This window comes from Salmo salar, chromosome ssa23, assembly GCF_905237065.1.
Source record: "Salmo salar chromosome ssa23, Ssal_v3.1, whole genome shotgun sequence".
NCBI classification, from domain to species: Eukaryota; Metazoa; Chordata; class Actinopteri; order Salmoniformes; family Salmonidae; genus Salmo; species Salmo salar.
In genome coordinates, this window is record NC_059464.1 from 28369425 (window position 1) to 28397198 (window position 27774).

The 27774-nt window shown below is 40.6% G+C and overlaps 1 protein-coding gene and 1 long non-coding RNA gene across 2 annotated transcripts in view; both read right to left on the bottom strand.

Moving 5' to 3' along the window:
• Positions 1–370: 370 nt before the first annotated feature.
• Positions 371–27774, bottom strand: part of LOC106584343 (uncharacterized) — a 54911-nt gene continuing 27507 nt past the window's right edge. Inside the window, exons 3-6 of the long non-coding RNA XR_001323725.2 lie at positions 23433–23538; positions 7762–7853; positions 3695–3779; positions 371–757 (exon numbers count right to left, since the gene is read on the bottom strand). This is a non-coding gene — a long non-coding RNA (uncharacterized lncRNA). The remainder of the gene's footprint in view (positions 758–3694; positions 3780–7761; positions 7854–23432; positions 23539–27774) is intronic.
• On the bottom strand, positions 24975–27755 carry LOC106584342 (transcription factor Sox-2). Its single transcript, XM_014169545.2, has one exon. It carries the CDS (start codon positions 27435–27437, stop codon positions 26490–26492), a length of 948 nt encoding a protein of 315 aa, XP_014025020.1. The 5' UTR covers positions 27438–27755; the 3' UTR covers positions 24975–26489.

The following is a 27774-nucleotide window of genomic DNA, read 5'->3' on the forward strand; positions in this document are numbered from 1 at the left end:
TAGGTATGTGTGCCATTCAGAGGGTGAATGGGCAAGACAAAAGATTGGAGTGCCTTAGAACAGGTATGCTAGTAGGTGCCAGGCACACCGGTTTGTGTCAAGAACTGCAACGCTGCTGGGTTTTTCACACTCAACAGTTTCCTGTGTGTATCAAGAACGGTCCACCACCCAAAGGACATACAGCCAACATGACAGAACTGTGGGAAGGAAGCATTGTAGTCAACATGGGCCATGCTTGTGAAATGCTTTCGACACCTTGTAGAGTCCATGCCCCAACGAACTAAGGCTGTTCTCAGTGCAAAAGGGTACAGCTCAATATTATTAATGTTTTGAAAACTCAGTGTGTTTCTACCGAAGACACAGCACACCATGATTTCATTGATTTAATATGATCACAGATTGAAGATATGTAACATCATGAAATCCAATACATCAACGGACGATATAGTTCATATCATAAGCAGCGTAACCTCTATTGGTAAAAAGTTTTGTTGTTTCAGTTGTAACAGTTTCAAAATGAACCATGTTCTGAAAATTTTACAAGGTGCAAGTTTTGTCTTCACAGAGACAGATCATTCCCTCACATTTGCAGCAGAAGCAGCGGTGTGTAGATGTGTTTTGCGTGACTGATCTCTCCTTAGGTCCTGTCTTTGAAGCTGTTCTTGGAGGCCAGAGTTATAGCAGAAGGAACTCCATCTCCATCACCCATCAACGGACGAGTACCCTTGGATGTGCATCAAGAACATCAGAAGGACACCTGGAAAGAAATACAAAATACAGGTATACAACACCATTTCCTGGTTGAGGTCTTGCTGCCTTCCAAGTAATAGCAATATACAATACTAATTTAGCTGGATAAAAGGGATTAATTGCCTGTCCTTATATTTTACCCTGTGTAACTGAATGTTTTTTTTTATGGTTACCATAACGCCTTTCAGATGTACTTTTAAGGATATGTGTAAAGCCCTCGCTTTGTATGAAATGTGTTACATAAAAAATATTGATTGGTTGACAGGGAGAGCAAGCAATGGGTTTGGCCCACCAGCAGACGGCGTATCGTCACACACCACACCACACTACATGCTGCCTCACCCACAGATCATGCATGGCACGAGGCAGGGCGGGGTGAGGTGGGGGGAGCCCAGGGGGGGCAGAAAGAGGCCGGGGCTCCTAGGTGTGTGAGTAATCACCCGTCTCCTAAGGCAAACACTGATTGGGAATCTGAGAGCCTCTTTCGCACCGAATGTGGATCTCACGTTCGTCTGCCGATCGTTCGGTGTGCTGTTGACTTATGATTGCCAACATTTTCAAGTGATTCTACATGTACAATCGGTTTGCACTCGGTTCGCAAGTACTCCTGGCAGGCAAACAGTATTGGTGTTATCTCTTTGCCCGACCGGTCGACCTGGGACCACAAACACCAACTAGCCAAATCCTTCCTGCAAAGACGAGGAAATTACTGATTTACAGACTCTGGTTGTGTCTACAATCCAGGCCCATCTGCAAAGGCTGACTTTAACACATATTCTACTGCATGGTTTATTCTCCCAGTCAATATATGAGTTGGCCTAAATAACATGTATATAAAAGCTTGCCAAGCAGACAATTGGATGAATAATATTTTATGAAGTGGCACTACAGTTTGTAGTACTATATGTTACTGTATAACATACCAAACAGTTCAACTGTAATTCACAGCACTTCAGCGGTCCTCACTGAGGGGAATACTGCTCAACATATAGTCAAGTCTGGCTGGCTTAAAGACACTCTCTGGAGTGTGTTTAGAAAATTAAGGGCCTTGATTTTTCCTAATTGTCCATTTTATCATTTTATTACAGCTAGCTTACTGTGATGGGCTTCTATTTTAATTGATGCAATACAATTAAAGCGTGACTTATTTCATTCCCCACTACAGTGAATTGCATATGTCGGCTCTGCTATATTTAAATAGCATTAAGTAATTGGAAAAACACAAGAAGGGAAGGCAGAACATGTAACCAAAGGGCAAAATTGTCTTTGTGGATTTATTTTTTCCCCCATAAATATTCCAGGGGTTCTTCTATCATGCCCAAGTTTAGGGCAGAGAGGAAATAGTCTTTAACTGATACAGAAACTAATTTAGGATAGCTTTTCCAAAGAGATATGCTTTCCACCCTAGAACGAACATTTGGCCCAAGCCGGTACCTTCAGTACAAAAAATGCTAATGAAGTTGATCTCTTAGCCATTCTAAACTAATTGCATAGTCAAGATTACAAAGTATTCAGTCGGTGAAAAAGGGATTGTTAATTTAAATGGTACCATATAATGCTCATAGTCTCCATAAATATGTAGATGGTAATCGGTGGCTGTAGGCTGGCTTTAAATGACATTGTCACTAGCTGCCAGAGCAACCCTCATTCCCTATTCCTCTGTAAGGGGAGGTAGGTAGGTCTCACTGCACACACCAGGCCGATATAGGCAAATAGCTAGGCTATAATTGCAAGAGGAAATCACTAATAGTGCAAATACGTTTTTACCATTTGAAGAACGCTATAAAAATATGATAAATATCATGACATTAGATGCAGTTGAAGTGCTTCAACACTAAACCCAAAGCCTCAGCATTATCCCCAACCTCTTTAACATAAACCAATGGCATGTGCTGCCTATGGACATAAATGGCCTCATGGATGCCAAGTATTGACAATAGTAACAATAAGTATACAAACAAAGTATTGCTTCTTTCCCCGCAAACAAATAGAACAAAGCATTACAAAACTACAGTCTTGTTCACTTTTCTCCCCTCCATTCTCCTCTTTCTCTGGCTCTCTCGTTTTCTCCCCCCTCTAAAAATACAGAGACAATGCCTTGAGGCTCTCTAGTCACTATTGTGTGCCTGCGAGTTCATTGTTCTCAGCTGATCAGCCGTGGTAAATGTGGAGCCCTGCAACTCATTACGTATTCTCAGTCCCTCGGAGCAGAGCGGAGGTGGCCATGGGAAGTTCCTGCTGGCTGGGCCTGGCCGGGAGAGAAAGCAAGGCCTTATAAATTACCTGGCCTGGCCCGTCTGGACATCTTGTGAGTCCATTCGTCCCCGTCCTGCTCTCCTACCTCCCTCCCCAGGGTTAAAGAGCTCCAGCTCTCCCTTTGACTGTCTGTGGACAAGTCCTGTCTGTTCATCCCTCATCCCCGCTCAGTCTCAGTCACAGCTCCCTCCTCGGGTTTAAGTGTGGGACCGTGAGCAGAGTACACCCCACCACTCCCATTCTCCTCTCCTGTCCCCACATCCCCCCTCACTATCTACTCCTGCTTTGGCCCAGCACAGAGTGGGCGGAAGTAGGACACAGTATGTTCTCTACTTATTTCCCAGGAAAACATTTTCTTATCTATGTTTAGAGTTGTTCGTTAGGAGACTAGAGTGAGTTTTTTATGTTTATGGATTGTGTAGCGTAGAAACAACTTTTTCATAAATTCTCGACTCTTTCTGAGGAAACTGTGGCAACTTCAGCTCGTGTGAAACAGAGAGAAACTCCACCCTTGAAGGCCTCCTCTAGCCTACCTTAGCTTGGGTGTTCTGAGACAGTAAACCAGTTCTGTTGATATGAGGTGGGTGTGAGGGACAGCAGTAACTAGGCTACCATGCTAGAGAGAAGGGGTTGGGGGATGGCTGGCCATTTGTATTGCTTGACGTGACAATAATTAGAGTTGACTCACCCTCTCCCTGGTTATAATCCGCTGGATATACTGCACTCATACAGGTGTCCAGAAAATCCAATTATCACAACCATGGTAGGTAAAACTAGGGGGAAAAAAACAGGAGAAAATCAGAACTAGAGATGTCATTGCCATTTAAAAAAAAAACATTTCAGACTTGAGATGAAACTCCTTGGCTGCACATTATAAAGCTTAAAAAAATTATAATGCTTAACAAAAAATCTTGGATATGTGGGTTAGTGCTGAGTAATTACTGCTTTTTGAGGTTGGTTCGTTTTCGGTTCAATATTTAAAATAATCACGGTTTTCGATTTCGGGTTCAATTATTTTTTTTTAACATGAAATGTATTATGAAATAATGACATTCAATTGATTTTAGAGCTTTTTAATGGAAATTTGAAAGTCCAAAATAGTAAACATTCAATTGCCAAAACATTGAAAATGTGACATTGTCTCTGTCAAGTAGGGTAGACATCAATAGAAAATAGGAAATTACTATGAAATAAGAAAATATTTCAGTTGTGTAAATAACTTAGTTTTTATTGCATGACTTTGTTATGTTGTATTCCTTAAAGTCATCATCTCATCTCTGCTCAGGCAGTAGCAGCCAGCCAGCCAGGCCATCTAATGTTATCTCTCTGCTCCCCATCCTGTACTGTCTTTTGTCATTCTATTTAGCTAGGCTAGCCTGCCTAAGTACTGTATGCTGCAGAGCAGTCTGACAAAATAATTTGACTAGTTCTTCAAAGTATATCAGGCATACGTTCATGAACTGTCAATCTCTATCTTTCTCATCGTTGTGTTGTGTACATTCATCTCTCACGCGGTCTGTGTGTATCTAACCCATAGCAGGCATAGAAGTGTATCCGTCAGGCTCAATGGATTATGGTCATTGTAGTTAATTACCACGTTTCTGCGCTGAACTAGGTTGAATATTTGCATCATGAAAACTACAACTCCCTTCAGCCCAGCGTCCCACATAGTTCTTGACTTTAATTCTAAAATGAATGACTTTATTTAAACGGCGAGTTGGGCACACAAAAAAACCTAACAAAATGGAATTCAAGTAATTGAACAGACGTCGGTCGATTAGTTATTTAATAACAACTAAAAAAACAAATTGCTAAGCACTAATGTAGGTGTTTTGTGTCCATACAAGAGCATACAAACTGGCTAAAGTAAGAGAGGAGGAACCAGTCTCACTGCAAGATTGAGTACATCATATAACAGTAGAGGATAGACTTTTCCACCCTGCTGTTGTTAGAAGAGGAGGGAGAAGAGGCGGAGGAGGAGTATTAGTGCTTCCTTCCCTGCAGGGTCCCAGTATTCCCCCACTCCTCCATCCTCTCATCTCCCCAGCAACAAAGGCCTGGAGCCCGGGCCACTCCTCCAGCCAGCTGCCTCCAGTAGCACCATGCTGGGGGCTGTGGGAGGAAGCCAGAGTGCCCCTCTACCCCCTCTGCTCTGTCCCCGCAACCCCAAACATGTGGGCTCAAATCCCGTCAGTGTGGCCAGGCGCACGGCTGGAACAAACTCTCCCCTTAGAAGTCCTGCTTCTCCTCTCTGACCTGAGTGATGGCTGCCCTGGGACAGGCAGATGTGGTCCCATACTAAGTATCAAGGTACACAGAACAACTAACAACTTTGTTGTCAACAAAGATCCCAGATCCTTGCATTTCCGCACAACAACATTGACAATTCCTACACATCACAGTTTTCATCTCTATGACTTGTCCTTATACATTTTAGTAATTTAGCAGACATTCTTATCCAGAGCAACTTACGGGAGCAATTAGGGTTAAGTGCCTTGTTCAAGGGCACATCAACAGATTTTCCACCTAGTCGGCTATGGGATTCAAACCAGCAACCTTTCGTTTACCGGCCCAACACTCTTAACCACCAGGTTACCCGCCACCCTGTGAGGGTTGCAGGTTACAGTATTAGAAATGAGTTGAAGGGTCAGTCCTTTTTCAATACTATAGTACAATCCAAAGTACATGCATTATTGAATTAATAATTGAAAGACAATGGGATGTGTGAGCAGAGAAAAATGTATCTTTAAACATGACAAGTGGACAAAGTGCCATGTGTGTGAGCGTAATGAGTCTAGACTAACCCCTCCTGAGTTTGGTCAATAAAACCAAGCATCCCAGTGGGACTTCACTCTGTTTGGATTTCAACAACCGTGAAGCAAAGCAAATATGAAACTCAAATATTCAATTGTATTACCTACATATTTAACAATGGAAATTAGCAAAAGTAACAAATCCTGCTGTGGAAACCGCCTTCCTAAAGCCATCTTCATACCCTCATAACAATCTAGTAGGCTGTCGTGACAATGCCAAGACCTGAAGGTTCCCAAGGGTTCCACGTCTCCAGCTAGTGTCCTTAACTAACATAAATAGACACGGTTTTGCCAATGAACGTACAGTATAACCATGAGTATCTCCAGAATCCTCCCAGTTCCACTCTGTCCCTTAAAGATGCTTTCATTCATTTTAGATTGGGTCTAAATGGAGTCTTACTCTTTGTGACCAAGGTTTTGAAATTAGAATAATTTATATTAAAATTGTGACTTGTTCTGAAATAACCATCCTAATAAGATATTCATTATTTCCATTTCAGATATGGTGAAATTCCACTGTGCTTTATTGTAAATCACCTAGTATTGGAACCGCTCTGTCCCTGCTGCCCCATCACACTGAATGACTGGAGAAGGCAAGTGCTTCACAGTTAACGTGCTTGGTGACACACAGCAACATTGGGTTGCTGACTTGGAATAGGCATCTTTTAAGGGCCTTAAACTCAAAGAATGTCATTGTTCCTGAGCAGAGGCTAGCTGCAGAAGAGGACCAACACTGCACCACAGAGGAGCTGTGAAAAAAGGAAACTGTGTTTCCACCACACATTACTCTTACGACAAAGCAGGAAATAGTTCACAGGGATATGCCACATTCCACATTCCACAAGGGCCAATGCAGCTTCCTTTCGGCACGTCAGACTGGTGTATGACAGTAGTAGGGGTGAGGGAACGCTTGCACAATACCTGGTGACATTAAGGAACTGAGAACTGGGAAGGGTCTCTCTATGAAACCTCACCAGCAGAATAGGGTTCAGGAATGTACACCATGTTTTTCTTTATATACGCAAAGAGAGCAGGGTGGGTGTAGGAACTCAGAGGTTCCATGATGCGTTGTACTGGTTTGTTCTTGAGGGAAATCCAAGGGTTGAAGACACTAAAAAGTGAAATAACGTAATCTTAAAATGATGGAATGGATATGGATTGGGGTCAGATGTGTGAGTTGATCAGTAGTCTTTCTCCAGTCTCAGAGTAATTTCCTCTCAGCTGTTCTAAAGACCATCCGATGGCAGTCTTCCCATGACTGAGTTCATATTCTTTGTGCCACACACAATTTGGAATAGTGATTGTTGGGCCTCCCACCCTCTCAAGGCATTGTAGAAAGTAACCAACCAGGAAAAACAAGCATGGCAAGGCTTCTCAGAGGTAATGGGAATATTTTTGGGAGGATGTTTTATTGTCACAAACACAGGAAGGTGCAGTGAAATGTGTTGTTTACAGGGTCAGCCAGAGTAGTACGGCGCCGCTCGAGCAAATTAGGGTTAAGTCCCTTGCTTAGGCTCCCGAGTGGCACAGCGGTTAAAGGCACAGTGCAAGAGGTGTCACTACAGTCCCTGGTTTGATTCCAGGCTGTATCACATCCGGACGTGATTGGGAGTCCCATAGGGCAGTGCACAATTGGCCCATCATCGCCCGGGTTTGGCAAGGGTAGACCGTCATTGTAAATAAGAATTTGTTCTTAACTGGCTTGCTTAGTTAAATTAAGGTTAAATAAAAAATATATATATATTTAAGGGCACCTCAACAAGTTTTTCACCTTGTCGGCTTGGGTATTCGAACAAGCGACCTTTCGGTTACTGGCCCAAGAACACTTTGTTTTTCAGAGGGGAAGAGTAATGGTAATAGTAGCTGTGAGCATTAAGGTGTACCAATGTGCACCAATGGACAACATTCAAGAGCTGTCTATTCTCTTCAGTCCCAAACTTACCATATCTGGTGTGATCTCTGTCTCCTGGACAGACAGGTCTCGTCTTGGTCATACGGTCATATGGATGTCAGCAGGGTCCTCTCACCTTTTCTCTAGCAAAATAAAACACATAAACAAAGGCTGGCTTACTATGTGTACCCACATGTATTTAGAACACCATGCTTTGTGTATCTGGGAGCATCTAGATTGAGTAATTATATTTTTCAGGCAGTGGTGCTGTACACAAACTAATCACTTTAGGGTTGCCATTTGAACATGACGTCCCTCTTTATCTAGTCCAAAGGAAACTATTGTTGACCCCCCACCCCCCCGCACCCTCACACCTCGAAAACAAATCTCTGTAGAACGTTTTTTGGGGCGAGCTTGTATAATCACACAGAGGGTACGAGAGACAGACAGGCCTGTACCAAGACAGACAGTAGGGAGCAGAAAAGAAAGAGTGTCCTTGTGTTGGACTACATTCTGCAGCTGCCTCAAGTTCTTGCAGTATATTAATACACATGGGCACGTAATGAATGGGGGCCGCTGTGTGACGGTATGTTACTGTAGGCATCTTGCTCCTATAACCCCACTACAGGCTGATCTGAAGGCTCCACTGCGAGGCATCGCCATCATAATTCTTCCCCATCATAAAGAGGACTTGTTGGGGATCCGTGTGGTCTGTCTGTCCTCTACAATATCCTGCCTTCAGGGCCTGCCCATGGCCCATGCCAGCCAGACCCAGTTGTGTTCTTTGGCTTGGCAGTGTCTCTGAAGCCCAGACTGTTCACTCAACTTGGAGTCGCTCAGAGGAACTTAGAGGAAAAATGTAGATAAACAGGTTCAAGTAGGGTTAAAACCTTTTAATAGTGATACTGCCAGGGATGAAGAAGAAGATCCTCATTGAAATGTCGACTATTCCTTTCCATTGCAAACATGTTTAGAGATATACCGAATTGTTAAAGTACTATTAGCTCGAGACCAACAAGGATTGAAACTATATGCTGAATTATGATAGCCTTTGTTAAATGTAGATTTCCCAGAATGCATAGCGATTGTATTTTCTTTGAGTGCCTCTGCTTCAGAAAGCATGCTAGTTGTTTTTGTGCCAACATGTAATTCTAATTTGCAAGGAGAACTGCAGGTGGCTTTAGAGTGTCCTAACCAAAGCATTAAATAAACAGAGGTGTGTGTCTACTTTGATTACACATTTATTCTGTTACAGTTGGAACACAGGAGGGGCGAATCAAAAGGCTCATTTTCAGGATGTCACAGCTCTGAACATGAACAATGAACATTTGTATTGTATTTTCAAAGTTTGAGCCACGTGATCACTGTTTGTATATCATTTACCCACACAATATCACATTTTTCATACGCATAGGCTTTACTGATATTGTGTGTTGCTTTGGATGCTATGGAAGTGTCAGCTAATTGACCATAACTTTATCAAAAAACAAATTCCTTATCATTAACATTCCTCCCAGATATTCTCCTTAGATAGATAAAGCCTAAGTAAATAAGTGTGGAGGATATGATGAATAAACAGGGTTGAAAAGCAGAAATCCTATATGTGTGGGCACTGCACTCTGTGACAGAGCTCTAGATAGCTGTATGGTAGTATGTTTGTCCCAGTGAAAAGAGGGGCTATGTTCAGCCCAGACTGGGCCCCCATAATGCTGCAAACGCCACGGATTTGGAGCTCTCTTTTGTTGTCTCGGCAATGCTGACATCACACACTGCTGATGGGCCGAAATCCCTCTTTCTCCAGCACCAGCACTTTTGAAACAAAACTGCCATGACACTGATGAGTAATGCCAACTTGCCCAAAAAATCCCTCATTAAATCACACACAAGCACGTGTGCGCATACTCACACAGGCACACAACTGTGTGTTACCAATAAATCCAAAAGGTAATCAGAAATATATTACTGCTGCTGCCACAAACATTTTTCATGAAGCCTCTACATGTGGACCTGGCACTTACACTGTTAGTCTCTGACGCTGACTCGCCTGTCCTTCCCCAACCACACATCAACAGGGAAGTGTAAAAACCATTTTTCACATTTTAACAAACAAATACTGAAACATTGCGACAAACAGCATCTAAATGTGGCTGAGATTATGATAGGCCTCACATATCTTAAATGACAAAGCGTTGTGTAATTCCAGAAGTCATGAATGATGTGGCCGTGTTGGTATTGGTATCTGAATGTGAGAGGAGAGAGGGAATGGAAGGTTTTCTATCAGGATGGAGTTATAAGACACAGAGAATGGAAGGTTAGCTTACCCTTCAGTGTTTACAGAAACACTTGCATAGGAACACATGACTCAGGCCTCTTCTGTGGGTGATTGATTAGACAAGAGGCTAAAGTAAGAGAGGTTCTCCCTCTGGACTGAGTTCAAATGAAGGATACTGTTGCTGAATCCATTCAGTTTGAAAATAATAGTGAAACACTCCATGAGTGTCATCGCTTCCAAATAACCGAACGAGTGTTTTGCCAGTTATAGGGATACACTCTCTTCCCTACTGGAAGAGGAAAACTGTTGGGATGATACCAGCTCTCAGAAGCATCATGAAGGTTCCACTCAAACAATCAAATACAATCAATCACAATAGCATCCTCAGGCACTTAGGCTTTGAGGGAGGTCACTAGTCTATCTCTCTATCACCCCCCCCCTCCACACACACACACACACCACCCTCGAGTCTAGGGAGTATCAATCTGTTAAACATGTGACAAATGGCATCATTTGGGAGGCCATGGGGCATATCCAGGACCAATGAGACAGCAGAAATAGGCTGTGAAGAGCTGTCCTTTATTCACAGATGCTCCTGTGGGACTCGCCATGACAATTTCAAAATCACTGAACAAGTTGACACTTATTTGCAGGGCAATGAGCACCACTACCCTCTGAGGGAGGAAACCATATCCTCAATCCACATGGGAAGACGTGTAACCAAACAAAATGATGTCATGGAAGATCAATGGTTTCAAAGTCGGAAGCATACATGACCATTCTAAAAACATTAGTATTGCGAAGGTTAGATATTGGTATTTTACTAACTTATGTACACTCAATCAGTTAAGTTAATCACCAAATATAGACATATTTATTAATGTTATTGATTTAATACACAACTCAATATGACAACAATATACAGTACCTGTCAAAAGTTTGGACACACCTACTCATTCAAGGGTTTTTCTTTATTTTTACTATTTTCTATTTTGTAGAATAATAGTGAAGACATCAAAACTATGAAATAACACATATGGAATCATGTAGTAAGCAAAAAAGTGTTAAACAAATCAAAATATATTTTATATTTGAGATTCTTTAAAGTAGCCAACCTTTGTCTTGATGACAGCTTTGCACACTCTTGGCATTCTCTCAACCAGCTTCATGAGGTAGTCACCTGGAATGCATTTCAATTAACAGGTGTGCCTTGTTAAAAGTTAATTTGTAGAATTTCTTTCCTTCTTAATGCATTTGAGCCAATCAGTTGTGTTGTGACAAGGTAGGGGGTATACAGAATTGTTGTGTTATTGTGTTATTGTGCTATTGGTGTTATTGAATGTACGTTTGTTTATGTGTAACTCTGTGTTGTTGTTTTTGTCGCACTGCTTTGCTTTATCTTGGCCAGGTCGCAGTTGTAAATGAGAACTTGTTCTCAACTGGCCTACCTGGTTAAATAAAGGTGAAATAAAAACATTTTTTTTAAAAGGGGGATAGTCAAGGGAAAGGGGGATACCTAGTCAGTTGTACAACTGAATGCCTTCAACTGAAATGTGTCTTCTGCATTTAACCCAACCTCTCTTTGGTAAAAGACCAAGTCCATATTATGGCAAGAACAGCTCAAATAAGCAAAGAGAAACGACAGTCCATTATTACTTTAAGACATAAAAGTCAGTCAATGTGGAAAATTTCAAGAACTTTAAAAGTTTCTTTAAGTGCTGTCGCAAAAACCATCAAGCGATATGATGAAACTGGCTCTCATGAGGACCACCACAGGAAAGGAAGACCCAGAGTTACCTCTGCTGCAGAGGATAAGTTAATTAGAGTTACCAGCCTCAGAAATTGCAGCCCAAACAAATGCTTCAAAGAGTTCAAGTAACAGACATCTCAACCAACTGTTCGGAGGAGACTGCGTGAATCAGGCCTTCATGGTCGAATTGCGGCAAAGAAACCACTACTAAAGGACACCAATAAGAAGAAGAGACTTGCTCGTGCCAAGAAACACGAGCCATGGACATTAGACCCGTAGAAATCTGTCGTTTGGTCTGATGAGTCCAAAATTGAGATTTTTGGTTTCAACCGCCATGTCTTTGTGAGATGCAGAGTAGGTGAACGGATGATCTCCGCATGTGTGGCTCCCACTGTGAAGCATAGAAGCGGAGGTGTGATGGTGTGGGTGTGCTTTGCTGGTGACACTGTCTGGGATTTATTTAGAATTCAAGGCACACTTAACCAGCATGGCAACCACAGCATTCTGCAGCAACACGCCATCCCATCTGGTTTGCGCTTAGTGGGACTATCATTTGTTTTTCAAAAGGACAATGACCCAACACACCTCCAGGTTGTGTAAGGGCTATTTGACCCAGAAGGAGAGGGATGGAATGCTGCATCAGATGACCTGGCCTCCACAATCACCCAACATCAACCTAACTGAGATAGTTTGGGATGAGTTGGACCGCAGAGTGAAGGAAAAGCAGTCAATAAGTGCTCATCCATATGTGGGAACTCCTACAAGACTGTTAAAAAGAATTCCAGTTGAAGCTGGTTGAGAGAATGCCAAGAGTGTCCAAAGCTGTCATCAAGGCAAAGGGTGGCTACTTTGAAGAATCTCAAATATAAAATATATTTTGATTCGTTTAACACTTTTTTTGGTTACTACGTGATTCCATTTGTGCTATTTTCATAGTTTGATTTCTTCACTATTATTCTACAATGTAGAAAATAGTAAAAATAAAGAAAAACCCTTGAATGAGTAGGTGTGTCCAAACTTTTGACTGGTACTGTAGATATATATACATATACACATATACACATATATAATTTATTTGTGGGTTCTATTTATTTTTCTTGTTCAAGTGAAGAGGCAAAATGGGGACTTTCAGAACTGCATGAACACCCTGATAACTTTACAACAATCTATTGGCAAATGGCTCTCAATCAAACATCTAAAAAAAATACTGTCAATCTTCTGTATAGATCAGTGAACTCCAGTGACATGTAACGCAACAAACTGACACAACCCTAAGCTGATTAAATAGAACAGCAGCTCTGTGCTACACACACACACACACACACACACACACACACACACACACACACACACACACACACACACACACACACACACACACACACACACACCAACTCTCTCCTAACTACTGAAAACTTTTAATGAGCACTTCTAGCACACCCATAACCTCCCCTAACCCCCCCCCTTTACTGAAATCTGTGGAGATCTGTCAGTGCCAACTAAATTCTTACTCAGGTTGTCAACCATGCCTCTGCTAGACAGGGTCACAGGGTTAAAATCGATTTCACAGGCCACCTGGAGAGCCTAGGCTGCGAACTGACTCAAAAAATGAATATCAGACTTAGAATTGCTTACCACCCAGAGCTAGGCCCAGGCTAACACGCCCACTAAAAAGTCCCCAGCCCAACAGAAGTTTGCACAGGCAGGCTGGAGCTGATGACCCTGCAAGCTGACCTCCTCAAACTTCAACTGAATTGTTCTGGCAGTTTCCACGGTGACGAGGCACTCCAAGCTTTATCCTACTTAGACTACTGAAACAAGTGGGACCAAATCTTCTCTCCATAATCTACTGGGCAAAATTTTTTGCATTTCCTTATTTTCTCTGAATGTCCTTTTTACAGGGTACCTATTGTGATTTATTTAGCATTTAGGTTGGATTTCTTCAACTGTGTAATGTAATCGATAATTATATTGATATAATGATAGTTTATTATTTACAAAATTAGCTTTTGTTTATGTAACTATGGCTGGGGTTGTTTTTGATGTTGTTGTTGTTTTGGAGGAGTAGGTTATGTTTTTGTGCAATTTCTTGTGGTGTTAATGTGGTCAAATCCCACTCTGCCCTCCTCCCCATGTCTGCATGACTGTTATTGAATTTCATTGCTGTCTTTCCATTTTTATTGTCTATAAATGTGAATAAAATTAGGCTGAATAAAACGATATCCGAGTCCCCCTAATCTTTGTGTTTAGTGATTGTTCCTGTTCAAGAGTCAGAGCAAACTTCCACTCATACTGCTTCAACAAACTGGACTATCAAAATGGGAATTTACAAATACTGATTTGTATAATCACACTCATCTGAAAGAACATCAACATCATTCTCTTATTAAACCACAATTTCACAACAGTCACTTATGTTGACTTTATACACTTATGTGATACTTATGGACAAAGAGGGTTGGGATCAATTCGGTTTTCATTCGGTTTTCATTCATTCAATTTATCCCATGGAAGGCTACATAATCGCCTAAGGGTCATCCTTTGAGCTGCTTCTTACACTGGTCTAGAGTTCAAGACAATCAGAAGTCCTGACAACTAGAGCATTGAGTAAAATGAGTCTCCTATCTGTCAGTGAAAGCTGACACAGATAGGCCTAATCAAAAAGATGATTAATCAATAACCGCAATTTTCTAATGTTTTCTTTTCCATTCCCTTTCAATAATGATTTAATCAATTGATCCTTTTCTTAATTAATTTTCCCTTTCTCAGAATGTCCTTGTGGACAGGATTGTTTTGCGTTTTACATGAATGGTCACTTGGCGAGCGCTAACGCATTTTTCAGCACAATGCACGACCAAATAAAGCTAAGTAGACTGCGAAAACGTCGTTCTAACTAGATACTTTAATGTACACTTCATTACCTCAAGGATCGATTATATTAACATCTGAGCTACAAGCCTTGAGTGCAGTCTCACCCGGGGCGACTGTGTGATGGAGTGATGTTCTGATTGTGGTTGGATGCACGCGCAGTAGAAGGTGCTCATGGGTTAATGTCCCGCTTATCATCAGGCAAAACGTTAAATGACACAAGCTGTCACAAAATCAATGAGTGGTCCAGCTGTCCCGGATCTTCGTCTCCTCTTGAAGTCATAACTTGGACTGACACCATGCCATCTTTGTGGCCTTGCTTCATATGGCATTTACATTTCATGAGTTGAGCAATGAGCCATGGAAATAGAGGGCATTACTGTTTACTTCTAGGCCTACAACTATGGACATTGACAACCTTGACCCAGGAGTCGACTTAACATAGTAAAGGTAAATGTGTCTCCCTCTAGTTAATGTGAAATGTTATGTTTCGGCTGGTACGTATTAATTTGTGGATGTCCATCATCCATTTCATATGATATGTTACATAATTTGTATGATATCTTACAATTTGAAATATGTGTGGCCTACATTAGGGTTTAGGGCAGGGTTTCCCAAACTCGGTCCTCGGGACCCCAAGAGGTGCACGTTTAGTTTTTTTTCCCTCTCACTACACAGCTGATTAAGATAATCAACTAATCATCAAGCTTTCAATCAGCTGTGTAGAGTTAGGGGAAAAAACTAAACGTGCACCCCTTGGGGTCCCGAAGATGAGTTTGGGAGACACTGGATTAGGGGTTAAGGTTAAGGTTAAGGTTAGAGTTAGGCAGTGCTTGATTTGAGCTGGATCCTGCAGAACAGAATCCGGCTCCTCTACATTTTTTTTGTTTCTTTCCGGAACCCATTTGTCAGGATCAAGTACTTCTCTTGGCATGAAAAACTATGTTCACTGTTTGCAATGTAAAAATGATAATAAAATCAGAGTTAAGTTCAATCAATCAAGTTGCCTCTTCTGTAATTATCCGGCCCCCTAAAACACGTAATGTGAAAACGTGCCTGATGTTCTAAGAATTGGTCGTGTTCGGCCGGTCAGGTTTTATGGTTTGGCAACATTGTAGTCTGTTTAGACCAAGGCGTGGCCATTGCTGCAGTGAGAGAGAGAAGTGCGCCTGTATCTCTCACGGAACTACAATGAGATTCGCTTTCTATGATCTCTCTCTGCTCTGATAGACATAACCCTGCAACTTTAATCTTTGCAGTGTTGCACTTCATCATGCATTTCCTTATAGCGGCAGGAAGGGTGCTGGAAGTTCCGCAGCATCCTTGATACATTTAAATACATTTCTCAAAGTTATTGAATTACTGCTGTCTGTTCAGAAATAAATGAAATAATAAAAAATACTACAACAGGAGTAGGCCTATAATTTAGCCACAGTGGATCAATAGCTTGTTAAAAAAAAACAGTGTGTAAATGCCTAGCTGTGGACTGTGTGCCTACTGTTGGAAACGTGCGGCAAATCGTAAGTGAACATCATGCAGGCAAAACAGGCCTTTCACAATATTTCCAATACAATTGTGGGAAAACACATGTTGGAAAGCAAATAGATTTAGCTGAAAATAGAATAGTAATTTGTCTGTAGGCTACCAAATATGCTATCAACTTCAAAATAGTCCTGTTGAGGGAACAGCATTGTTTTACAAAGTTTAACTGACTTGCCTAGTTAAATAAATGTTAAATAAAATACATTTTAAAAACAAGAGAGAGAGCGCATTGGCAGGAGCGCATCTGCCATCGCTGGTGAGTGAGCTGAACATCATTGGTTGAGTCAGTGAAACCGGAAAGGTTTATTATGAGTGTAATTTCCTCCTCATATTGTACACTATGTCTTCAGATACCTAGGCCTACGACAAATGTGTTTTTTTTATTGATCTCAGATTCTCAGTTTGTCAGTGTCAAAGAAGCCTGCCATTTCAATCATTTGTGAGGTATTGAAAAAGATTATTGTAATGTCTCCAGACATCTAAAATTATGTAGAATTGCATGAAATGCGTTTATAAAAAGCCCGTTTTTTCATTGACCCTAGGCTTAAAAATTTTTTTTCCATGTGTACAACTTCTGCAAGCGCCTCTACTCTACTGCTCTTTGCAAGCACAAAAGCGATTATATGCATGCAATGGTTTATTATAAAGCACCACCCAATTTACAAATTAAGCACTGGGGTTGGGGGTTAAATGTAGAGTTAAGGAAAGGGTTAGCTAACATGCTAAGTAGTTGCAAAGTAGCTAAAAAGTAGTAAGTAATAAGCAAACGTTGTCCATGATGTGATTCGAACACACAACCTTTGGGTTGCTAGATGTTTGCATTATACCTATCTCCTTTCATTTTTGGCTTAAGTAACCTTCTGTATCATGTAACTATACCAAACAGAACATACCATACGTTTGCTGGAGGGATACAACTTGACATACACTATGTTATGTCTACCCTTTTATGGCCAGCCAGCTCTGGAAGGTTCTATTTTTTTAATGTCCTTTTTTAATTTATTTAACTTTATTTAACCTTTATTTAACTTATTTAACAGTTAAGTTCAAATTCTTATTTACAATAACGGCCTACACCGGCCAAACCCGGACGACGCTGGGACAATTGTGTGCCGCCCTATGGGACTCCCAATTCCCCCCCCCATCTCTCTCTCAATTCAATCTCTCTCTCGCTCTGTGATAGCCTAATGAAAAATGTATCTTGAAGCAAACAGTTGGTTTTTACTTGTGGTAGGTAGGCTACAGAACTCGTTTCATTGCGTTATGCTAATAGATGGGCTTATAACGCACAGACACTGAAATCTCATCCAGCTACGATTCGCTTTTCTGAGGGAGATGTCATTTCGCAGGGGGGGGGGGACACAATGACGAGCTCGTGAGTGACAGAGCTCTGATCTCAGCGATAGGAAGATAGCCACCTGATTAAAATGGTTCGCTTGTTCCCCTTAGTCACTCGATCAGCGTGTGAACTCTTCTTATTTATAATCAAATGCAGTGACCGAGTAGCGCCCAGAAAAGCATACTTCCAAGTTCCAACCCCATGTAATTCATTGCCCTATATTTATTAAACGCTGCCACAGGTGCAGCTCTCAAAATCCAATATAGATAATGTAAACTTTTATTACAAAATAATTCATAGGTTATTATTAGATTATTATTATTCACCGTCTTATGAGTTTAAAAAAAAACATGTGTGGTCGCAACAGTACACGTTTTAGAAACGAAAAAATACATTTTTACCAATATATGATTAATATTTCCCAAACGTGAGTGTCAGCCCCAGCCAGGGCATTGTTTACCCCGTGCAGACAGATCCATGTCGCATCTGAGTCATGCGTCATTATCAGTCACAGAAAAACGCATTGGATGGTCTCTAGAGACTTTTTTTTTTTTTAAAGGACCCACTTTTCCATTCGAGAACTGTTTCTGTCAGAGCGACAGGAGAGGGACCACTCAAAAACTGTGAGCCACGGACCACTCTTGAGTATTAATTAGGGTGATGCAATCCATAGAAACGTATGGATTCAACATAATCGACTTTCCAGTTCTGGCGGGAGAGATAGAATAGACAAGTAGTTGGAGGATATAATTTACTGTTTGAGGGAAGTCATGCGTGTAATTGAGTATATTTAACACCACCATTTTTAATGATCAATGATTAAGGGTGAACTCATTACATGTTTCAGTCTCTCTGCTTTTATCATTATTTGACTTTGTAGAGGATGTTGGTTCGTTTGTCATACTCTCAGCATTTCACACATTTGGACAATTGTGAAACATTTGGGGGGAATAATTCTGCGTGTTGTTTATTATTAAGCCCAACAATCTTTATTTTTTTTTTATGTCAGAGCAGGCCTATGTGATTGATGTCTCTCACATTCCTGAATAGGCTTCTTAAAGATTTATTCGGCTATTCATATATATTCTCATTTTGATTGTCCTACAGGCAAAATATGTGAGCTTTTTCATCTGTATTTTAGATATGTGATCATTTTACGTCCTTCTGTCAACAAACCCAGGCGCTCAAGCCGAGTAGTTCTCCCACTTCCATTCAAATGACTCGGGCATCATGTCGCATGTCTATAAAGGGCCTTTGTAGTGCCCTTTCAGTACTCAGACAAACTTTTGTAAACACTTTGTTCTAAAGCATACAGAAAGTCAGCCGCTTGCGAACGAGCTGCTGTCCTAGATTTATTTCCACGCACACTCTCGATCAGCCACAGGAGTAAACATATTGATAAAGTTGGATAAGGTTCAACTTTTCATTGGGCCTACCGTTTCAAAGTTCAAACTGGTATTCCCTATAGATACAGGTCTATATGCTCACATTGAATGACTGAACTATCTAAAGATAATACATATTTTATTTTTACATTCTAATGTATTTATTTTTCTTAAATCTCGAAATGTGTTACCCAGATGCTTATAATGTGGGCCTAGATCAATATGGGGTGCATGAAGACTGAAATTGTGAAGGAATGAAGTGAACAATGAGTTCTGCTGTTGGGGAAGTCAGTGCATTGCTGTCAACAGAGGGTTGGATAGCGACAGTCATCATGGCCATTGCCACTACTGGGAAGTGACAGAGAAGTTCCCGTTTCGTCTGCTGATGATTTACCCAAAAACAACGTCGAACGTCAAAGATATAGTCCTACAATGTCACATATATGATTTTAGAACGACTTGGAATAAAAATCCCACTTTTAACGAAACAAACCAATCTAGAGCGTACGTTAATTGGATGATTTTGTAAGACATGTATTTATTTATATTCATATTGCAGGCCCATCATATTACGTTTATAGCCTAGAAAGCCTAGTGAACGCTGTGTGAGTCAGATGCAGCATTCAGACCCTCAGGGTCTCTGACGTTCCATGGTGCCAAGATGTAGGCCTATAGACGTTAACAGGTTACATATATACTGTAATATTTGTCACCAACTGATGCTTGCTATAGGCTAAACCTGTGCATAAATCTGTGCGTAAAAGGGGCTAAATGGAAGAGTGATACTTTTAAATGAGTATGCTTATAATGAAACTACGCTATTATTATTATTATTAAACCTTTATTTAACAAGGCAAGTCAGTTAAGAACAAATTCTTATTTACAATAACGGCCTACCTGGGATCAGTGGGTTAACTGCCTTGTTCAGGGGCAGAACAACGGTTTTTTACCTTGTCAGCTCGGGGATTCGACCCAGCTACCACAACACTACAACCAACTTTAAAAAAGCATCTAGTATATAATGAAACATTAACAAATAACTTTTTACAACTTGTTCTAGGCCTAAGTTTTAATCATGCATGGTCTTTCGGAATGTTATTTATCAGGTTTGAAAAGCTTGTCACAGTGGATGTGTTTTTGGTTAGCATTGACACAGCAGCACAACTGTTAAAAGCTGCCTGAAACAAGCATCCTGCTCCCCACCCCACGCTGAGCTTCTCGCCTCATTTGTTTCCCAGGCTATGCCAGTGTTCCATAAAGCTCGAGCTTGATCTGCATCGTACTGCACACCCCTGCTGGCTGCACCACTGCATCAAAGCATATATTGTTCTAGGCATGGGTGGACTGACCAATAGATGTGGAAAAGCAGAAACACTTGCCCCGTCACTATTGTTGCGCATGGGTAAACTTTGTTTCCGCACAATAATAGCCTAACAAATAACGTGCGCTGTTTTCAGATTAGAATGTACTCAGCCTATCATGTAGCAGTCCGTTATCACCTGTTGCCTGGCAGACTGCGGTAGGCCTACTATACATGTGGTAGTGAAGACCAGAAGCCTGACAGACAGAATGTCCCTGAAGTGAAACTAAAGTTTTCCAAGTCTGCTCAGCCTTATTTCCCATCACACAATGACAATGTTGCCCATCAAGATTAAAACATATTTTACTTTACTAGTAGACAACCGGTTCAAGTTTTAGTTTAGTCTCTTTGAGGGGTAGGGGCAGAGGGCAGTAAAGCGCAAATAGTGTTAATGGTATATTTAATGGCAGAAATAGTATTAATAGTGTATACATTCCCCTTCTTAGAATAGATGAATTTGAGTCACAAATGGTGTAGTCTATATGGACAGTGGTCGTGTCTTCTGCTCTAAATGATATCTTCGCTGTTCAATTGCAGTGGCCATGCACCTTCTGAAATTTCCACAATTAGATGTGCATTGTTCCCAACCCAATCTAGCGAAGCGTTTGACGTTATTAGGCTAAATAATAAAGAGATGGTGATTTATATTGTTTTTCGTGAAAAAAATGCAAATGATACGCTGTTATCCCGTCATTAAGAGTGTATTAACTCGAATTAGTTATAAAACAATGTGTATATTTAAATTTGAGCTATATCTGCCACTTTCAGCAGTTTTGTTCCTGTCTAAAATAGGCCCAATCTGTGTTTGTATTAGCTATGATACATAGTGACATGCATCATCATAAAAAGTTTAATTTCCCAATATGATTCAGATAACAGCAGTTTGTGTAGAGCATGCACTATGCGGTGAATAACCGGATACATGCAGAGCTATGTTCAATTCAACCAGCAACAAATACTCTCAATGTCTACCTCAAAAGTGTTAGTTTGATTTAAAAATAAATAAAACACAACACAACTTGAGTCACTGAAATCATGAAACGTGAGAGACCAACTGTATCTTATCAGAGCTAAATCCCGCGATTAGAATTATAGTCAAGTGCCAATAGGCCTCCATAGCAACTTCAGTACAGTGGTATCCCACTGGGCAAACAGATGTCAATTCAACCTCTATTCCATAGTGGTTCAACGTAATTTCATTGAAATCACGTGGAAACAACGTTGATTCAACCAGTGTGTGACTCAACCAGTGTGTGGCCAGTGGGCATATTGTATTTACTAGGACATTGTTAGTGCCTACTTATCCATTGAACAGTGGTTACCGTCCTAATCCCCTAGACGCCAGAATATGCAATGAGTTTAGGGTCGCCGTTTTAGAATTTAAAACCCACCATCCATTAAATTAGGGTGAGTCCAGAATCGAAAACAACTAAGTGGCCATGGCGATGGTTGAGAAAAGAAGGGTTAAACATTTGATTGTTATTAATAACAGACTACGGGGCGGCAGGTAGCCAGCCTAGTGGTTAGAGCGTTGGACTAGTAACCGAAAGGTTGTAAGATCGAAATCCCGAGCTGACAAGGTAAAAATCTGTCGTTCTGTCCCTGAACAAGGCAGTTAACCCACTGTTCCTAGGCCGTCATTGTAAATAAGAATTTGTTCTTAACTGACTTGCCTAGTTAAATAAAAAAATAAATACAATGACAGTATATCAAACTGTCCACAGAAAATAACTTGAAGAATGTTTTAAATGATGTAGAATATGATCTGTACTCAAAGCACACATTTTGATATTGCTATAAACCTTTCATTATCAATTATAAGTGATAAAAAACACAGGAAAATACAATAACAATCCTGAGAGTCATTCAGCCCATGCTTGTGTATATCTTCTGGCGAGCTGTAAAGTGTGTGAGCTCCGCTCGGTAAGGACTGCACTGCACTGAGAATGTGTGAGAGGCGCATGCTGGCCGACAGTGTGTGGTCTATTGAACTGAATGCGCATTTTGGCTGCGCAGAGACCGCGAGACCCCCATCCCCCTGCTTCCCTGCACCTGCACGGGATCAGGGAGCGACTGCCATTCACCCCTGAAACCACTGTTAAAATAGACGATATCTCTGACAGTTTTCAATTCAACGAATCTCACAATGCCACACCCCCTGCAGATACCCGTCCACTACAACCCCCAACTCCTCAAAAACTACAGCAGATAAAGCGACAAAAATGGTTACTTTAGGGAAAAGTCGTTTTCTGTACACTGTTGTGTATGCTATCACTGACTAATGGCCCAATAACGAGACATAGGCCTAGGCCTAATATTTTCCAGACGAAATAATAAGTGCATAAAAACATCAACAACAATAAAACAACATCAACAATAATAATAATGAATTAAATATAATCTCCTCAAATTCCATTATGCCACCAAAGGAAATAAAAGAGTAGGCTAATAGTGCATATATGTATAGAACTATGCCTATTGTGTAGCCTACCATGACTTTCATCCAGATTTCATTATGTTTTCGTTTCTGAATAAGAAGTTATAAGAAGATATAGGCTACTCTCTCACATGGTGTGTCCAACAAAATATTAGACAATGAGGAACATGGAGCATAGGAAATGCTCTATTTACCAATCTAGTGCATGGGACGTCATTGCTCCATACGATCAGTAAATCTGGTAACTGATTAGGGGTTCAATTAGAAGCCTATTGGGGACTATTATGTGTGTGCATATTCCACTACCTCAGAGAACACTTACTTAGTGCTATCGGGGATCCATACACTAAACCCTAAGACTAACCCCTACCCTAACCCTAACTCTAACCTTAACCCTAACTCTAACCTTACCTTAACTGTCGATCGGGTAAGGTCAGAGTTGGGACGTCCCAAGGATCCCGAATTAGCAAACACCGATAACACTATGGGACACATCTCTGACGTTTGTATATAATTTATCAAACGATACACATTTTAACTACAAAAACGAATATAGAAATATGACATAACCTATATGCCTATCTGATTAAATATTGAGGTCTCTTGACGCATATCTTACTTTGAATGAGATCTGGACACTAGATATGAAGATGTGTTGGGCCCTCATATGTTGTGATTAATACTTTCCAGGAAGAGCGTGTCATTTCACAAAGATATCAAAAGATATTATCTGAGGGGTTTTACTATGAGCAAAACATAGAGTGCTTACCACCTGTTGCTGTCCACAGCTGCGGCAGCCTCCGCGCGGACCGCGGCGGAGCAAAATCAAGGCCTTTTGGAACAATTGGGTCCTCTTCGAATACGGCGCTGTTATCCTAAATCACACAAAACGATATATTTAGTTGTCAATGTTTTACGTGTGTACTCGGTAGTTCCATTTATAAAAAAAAGGGACAATATCCAAGCATTCAAAACATTAGAGAGTTGAAGACAACCCAGCGGCGTTTGAATCTGGCGCTCCATTGAGCGCTTTGAGATTAAATCACGCAATTGAAAATACATTTAAACACTCATCTTTTATCCTTCTCTCCTATGTGGTGGCTCAACAAGGGGATTCCTTGACTGATCACTGCTCCTCCAGGGAATAGTCCAAGCCTGATATCCCTTATTCAATGTGTAGAAAACGGGAGTCTCTCAATGAAAGTCCAACACAAAAGTCTTAAATTCAAGAGGTTCAGAAGCCTAATATTAGGTTAATAGTAAATTCCCTTTCCCTTATCACAACTATTGTGAATTTATCCTAGTCGCCCGTTCTATTTTCATGAATGTTTTCCACTTACGTATTTGCAATATACTTTAAAGGTAAAATGCATATATGTCGTTTCTCCTAATCTCCAAAAACATGAATGTAATTAAAGTTAAATGATCATACTCAAAATATATATAGGCTAGCATATGATCACACAGGCCTTTCGTGCTGCCATTAAATTGAAATTAAAAGCCTAACACTCGACCTTTAAACATCCTAGTTTATCAAACATGTTCAGCTAATACAGCCAATTATAGGTACTGCTTGTATAAATAATTCATTTAACCACTGCTGCCTGACCTCTTGAAAGTCCGGTATAGGGACACGATTTTCGGAATAATACTTTGGAATGAGCCCTCGTCAAATATTCATTTATCCGTTAATGTGAGCTCTTCTCCCTCGAGACCTAGTCTCATAGAAGCTTCCCAGCCTTGGCAAGCAACAGTTCTAATCTACCTCTGTAGTTAAAAAAACATGTTTTTAACACCCACATATTTAAAACTTTATGTTCAATGGATAGACCGTAATCTCATCCAGGTTTCATTTTGAGAAACGACAAAGACGACAGTTTGAACACTCCCGGCAAGATGTTTTAAAGTTATGCCCATCGAGATGAACTGTGTGAACCATGGTTAAGACAAATCATAATTTGAATAAACAGTGAATTCAATGCCCACTCGAATATGGAGATATTTAGGCTATAGGCCTCCGAGTGAAAATTATTTGCGCTGTTTGGGCCTTTTGATTCTTTGCAGAAATACTTTCCATTTGATTGAATCATTAAACAGGCTACATTAAGTGTTAGCCAAGTAGAACAATTTATATTAAAATAATAATACAATTAGGCCTAACCCCGAGCGACATTAAACAGAAAAATGAAAAATGATGTGGTGCATGCATGCTTTCAAGACAAGTAGGCTTATAACAGGCATATTTATTCAATCAATTTGTTTCGTTGTTGCTCAGTAGGGGCTATCTTTATTCATATATCAAGAGCCTCAATGTTATTAATGTTTTATTATCCGTACCACAAACATGCCTACATATTATCCAAACTAGAAACATGCCTTCATAATCCAGCTCACATGGACTGTCTCTGCGTCTATGTTGTCACACTTGTTTTCTGATACATGAGAGCTAAACTTAATTCATTCAAATCAGTAGGCCTATGACATGATATGCACCAAACCGGTTCTCAATTAGAATGGTAAAATAAATAAAATGATGTGTGTATTGATTAATGAAAAAAATAAAATGAACGACTACCTGGAGAGAATCTTCAATATTTTGGGCGAATAATGTTACCCTCAAAGCATAGGGGCATAGCGCATTTCACCCAAAAAATGAAAAACGTCGTTAAACTGAGTCTAAATCATCTGAAGACTTAACATGACAAAGAAACATGCGTGCACGCGGGTGCTTAGACACAGATGCACAGAAGCATACACACATGCACGCACAAAATGATGTGGTTTGATTTTGTTTTTGTTGATAGTTCTGATGAGATATGATTTAAGACTTAGCATGCTATAATAACTTAATTAGGCTATATTCCTGTGTGTTCTTGGGTTGTAAAAAAAAAATATGACAGAATATTAAAGTCTATCAAGTTCTGACATATGATGTGATGAATAAATACTGATGCAACATGAATAACATAAATGCAATACAAAACATGGACAATCCACAACAAATTGAGCGTGGATGACAATCTTATCTAATTAATCAAATGATAAATAAAATCAAAACTCATACAATTTCAAGTATCTAAATTTCAAAAATTTATTCATTTCAAACTGCATATTGAAAAAACTTCGCTGAAATTGTAACTGTTATAATGATGAAATTAGTTCGAATATATATACATGGAGTGTTGGCTGCTGAGTACAGACCACATTTTAAAATACAACTACGGGAATGAAATGTGAAATAAAAACTTAAAATATCACAGTAAATATACATCAATTGTACAAATCATTAGAAAATAAGGAACACAAACTTCATACCTCTAACAGATGAAAAGTGGGAGACAAAATATAAATTAACAATTATGCTTAACCTGTAAGGCAAGGTTTCTGCTTATTCTTATTTTTTAAAAGAAATTAAAATGGTTTAGTACTAACGAACCTTGAGGAGAAACATTTACCTGCTTTGCTTATAGGCCTACTTCCGCTTTTCCAATGTTTGCAGTTTTAGGAGTATCTTGAACTCAAATTCAATTCTGCCATTTTCTTTTATGCAGAATTTCGGTTTATAAAAATGTAACCTCTTGTAGTTTACAAACATTACATCTGATTGTTATGTTTTTTATATATAAATACTGTACAAAAGGTGATTGCAATAATAAAACATCTGATTGAGACTCTCCCACTTTCTACTTTCCAAACTCATACACCATTGAAAAACTTTATAGAAAAAAGTTGTGTTCTTTCCTTGAGTTCTGTACAACTTTTACCACCCAAAAATGTCTGTACAAAAATAGTCCATAGTAGTCCAGTTTCTCTTATTAAAGTTTATTTACATATGTGATAATGGGAGTGTGCCATTAATCGTCGTGCCTGGTACAGGTGCGCTCTGGTAATGTTGGGACATATGGAGTCTGCTTTGGGCAGTTTGCTCCGGCACCTCAGCACCCGGTAAGTACATACTGATCATGTCCCGTAGGTCTCCAGTCTGACACGGAGCACCCCTGGAGTGAGACGACGACGTGACTATGGGGGGACTGCAACTGGACTCTGACTTGACCACCGAACCCATGGAGCCCAGAGTCATTCCAGGAGTGCTCTGCTGTGAGTATGACATGCTATACGTGGGTGATCCGTTCATGTAGGTCTGGGAGTTTGTCATGGAGTTGTACTGAAGTGCGCTCATGTCATAGCGGTGCATTTGCTGCATCTGCGCGGTGTTGTGAGCGTTTAAACCAGGGTGCTGGCCGTAACCAAGCTGCTCCTGCATCATGCCATAACCTCCATTGGTCCAGCCGTTCATATGTGCGTAACTGTCCATCCTTTGATTAACCCCACCACCCAAGCCTCCCCCTACACCCACTCCAGCGCCCATGGCATTGCCGCCCGGCGCAAGAAGCCCACCTGGCAGAGTATACTTGTCCTTCTTCATCAGCGTCTTGGTTTTCCTCCGGGGTCTGTATTTGTAATCCGGATGTTCCTTCATGTGGAGAGCCCGGAGACGCTTCGCTTCGTCAATGAAAGGTCGCTTTTCGCTCTCGGATAGAAGCTTCCACTCGGCCCCAAGTCTTTTGCTTATTTCCGAATTGTGCATTTTGGGGTTTTCCTGTGCCATCTTTCTTCGTTGTCCCCTCGACCAAACCATGAAGGCATTCATGGGTCTCTTGACTCGGTCCGGACTGTTTTTCTGGTTGTTTCCAGATGAATTTGAATTCCCCGTAACCCCAGAATTTGTCTGGGGTGCGGTTGGTTTCAGTTCAGTTTCCATCATGTTATACATTATAAACAGATTTTTATTAAACTTGCCCGACCAATGAAAAAAGTCCAACACAAAGGTAGCTGGAGTTACCTTGTCGTTTTCAGTAACTTTGCAGAAATAGTGAACGTATTTTTGCCTTCAGCCAGTAGGTCCTGTTGTGTCCAAAAACTTCTCTCTTGGTCTCAAAGAAACAACAAACTACTTTTCCCTCTTCGCCAGAGCCTTGACAACTCCGGATACTTTTTGAACAAGTTAATAGACAACCATTCATGGGATGAGGGCTGTCAGGGAATAAATGCCTTTTTACCTGACCAATCACAGAGCGACTGTTCCCTCGGCCAGGATTGTGTCTTTTATT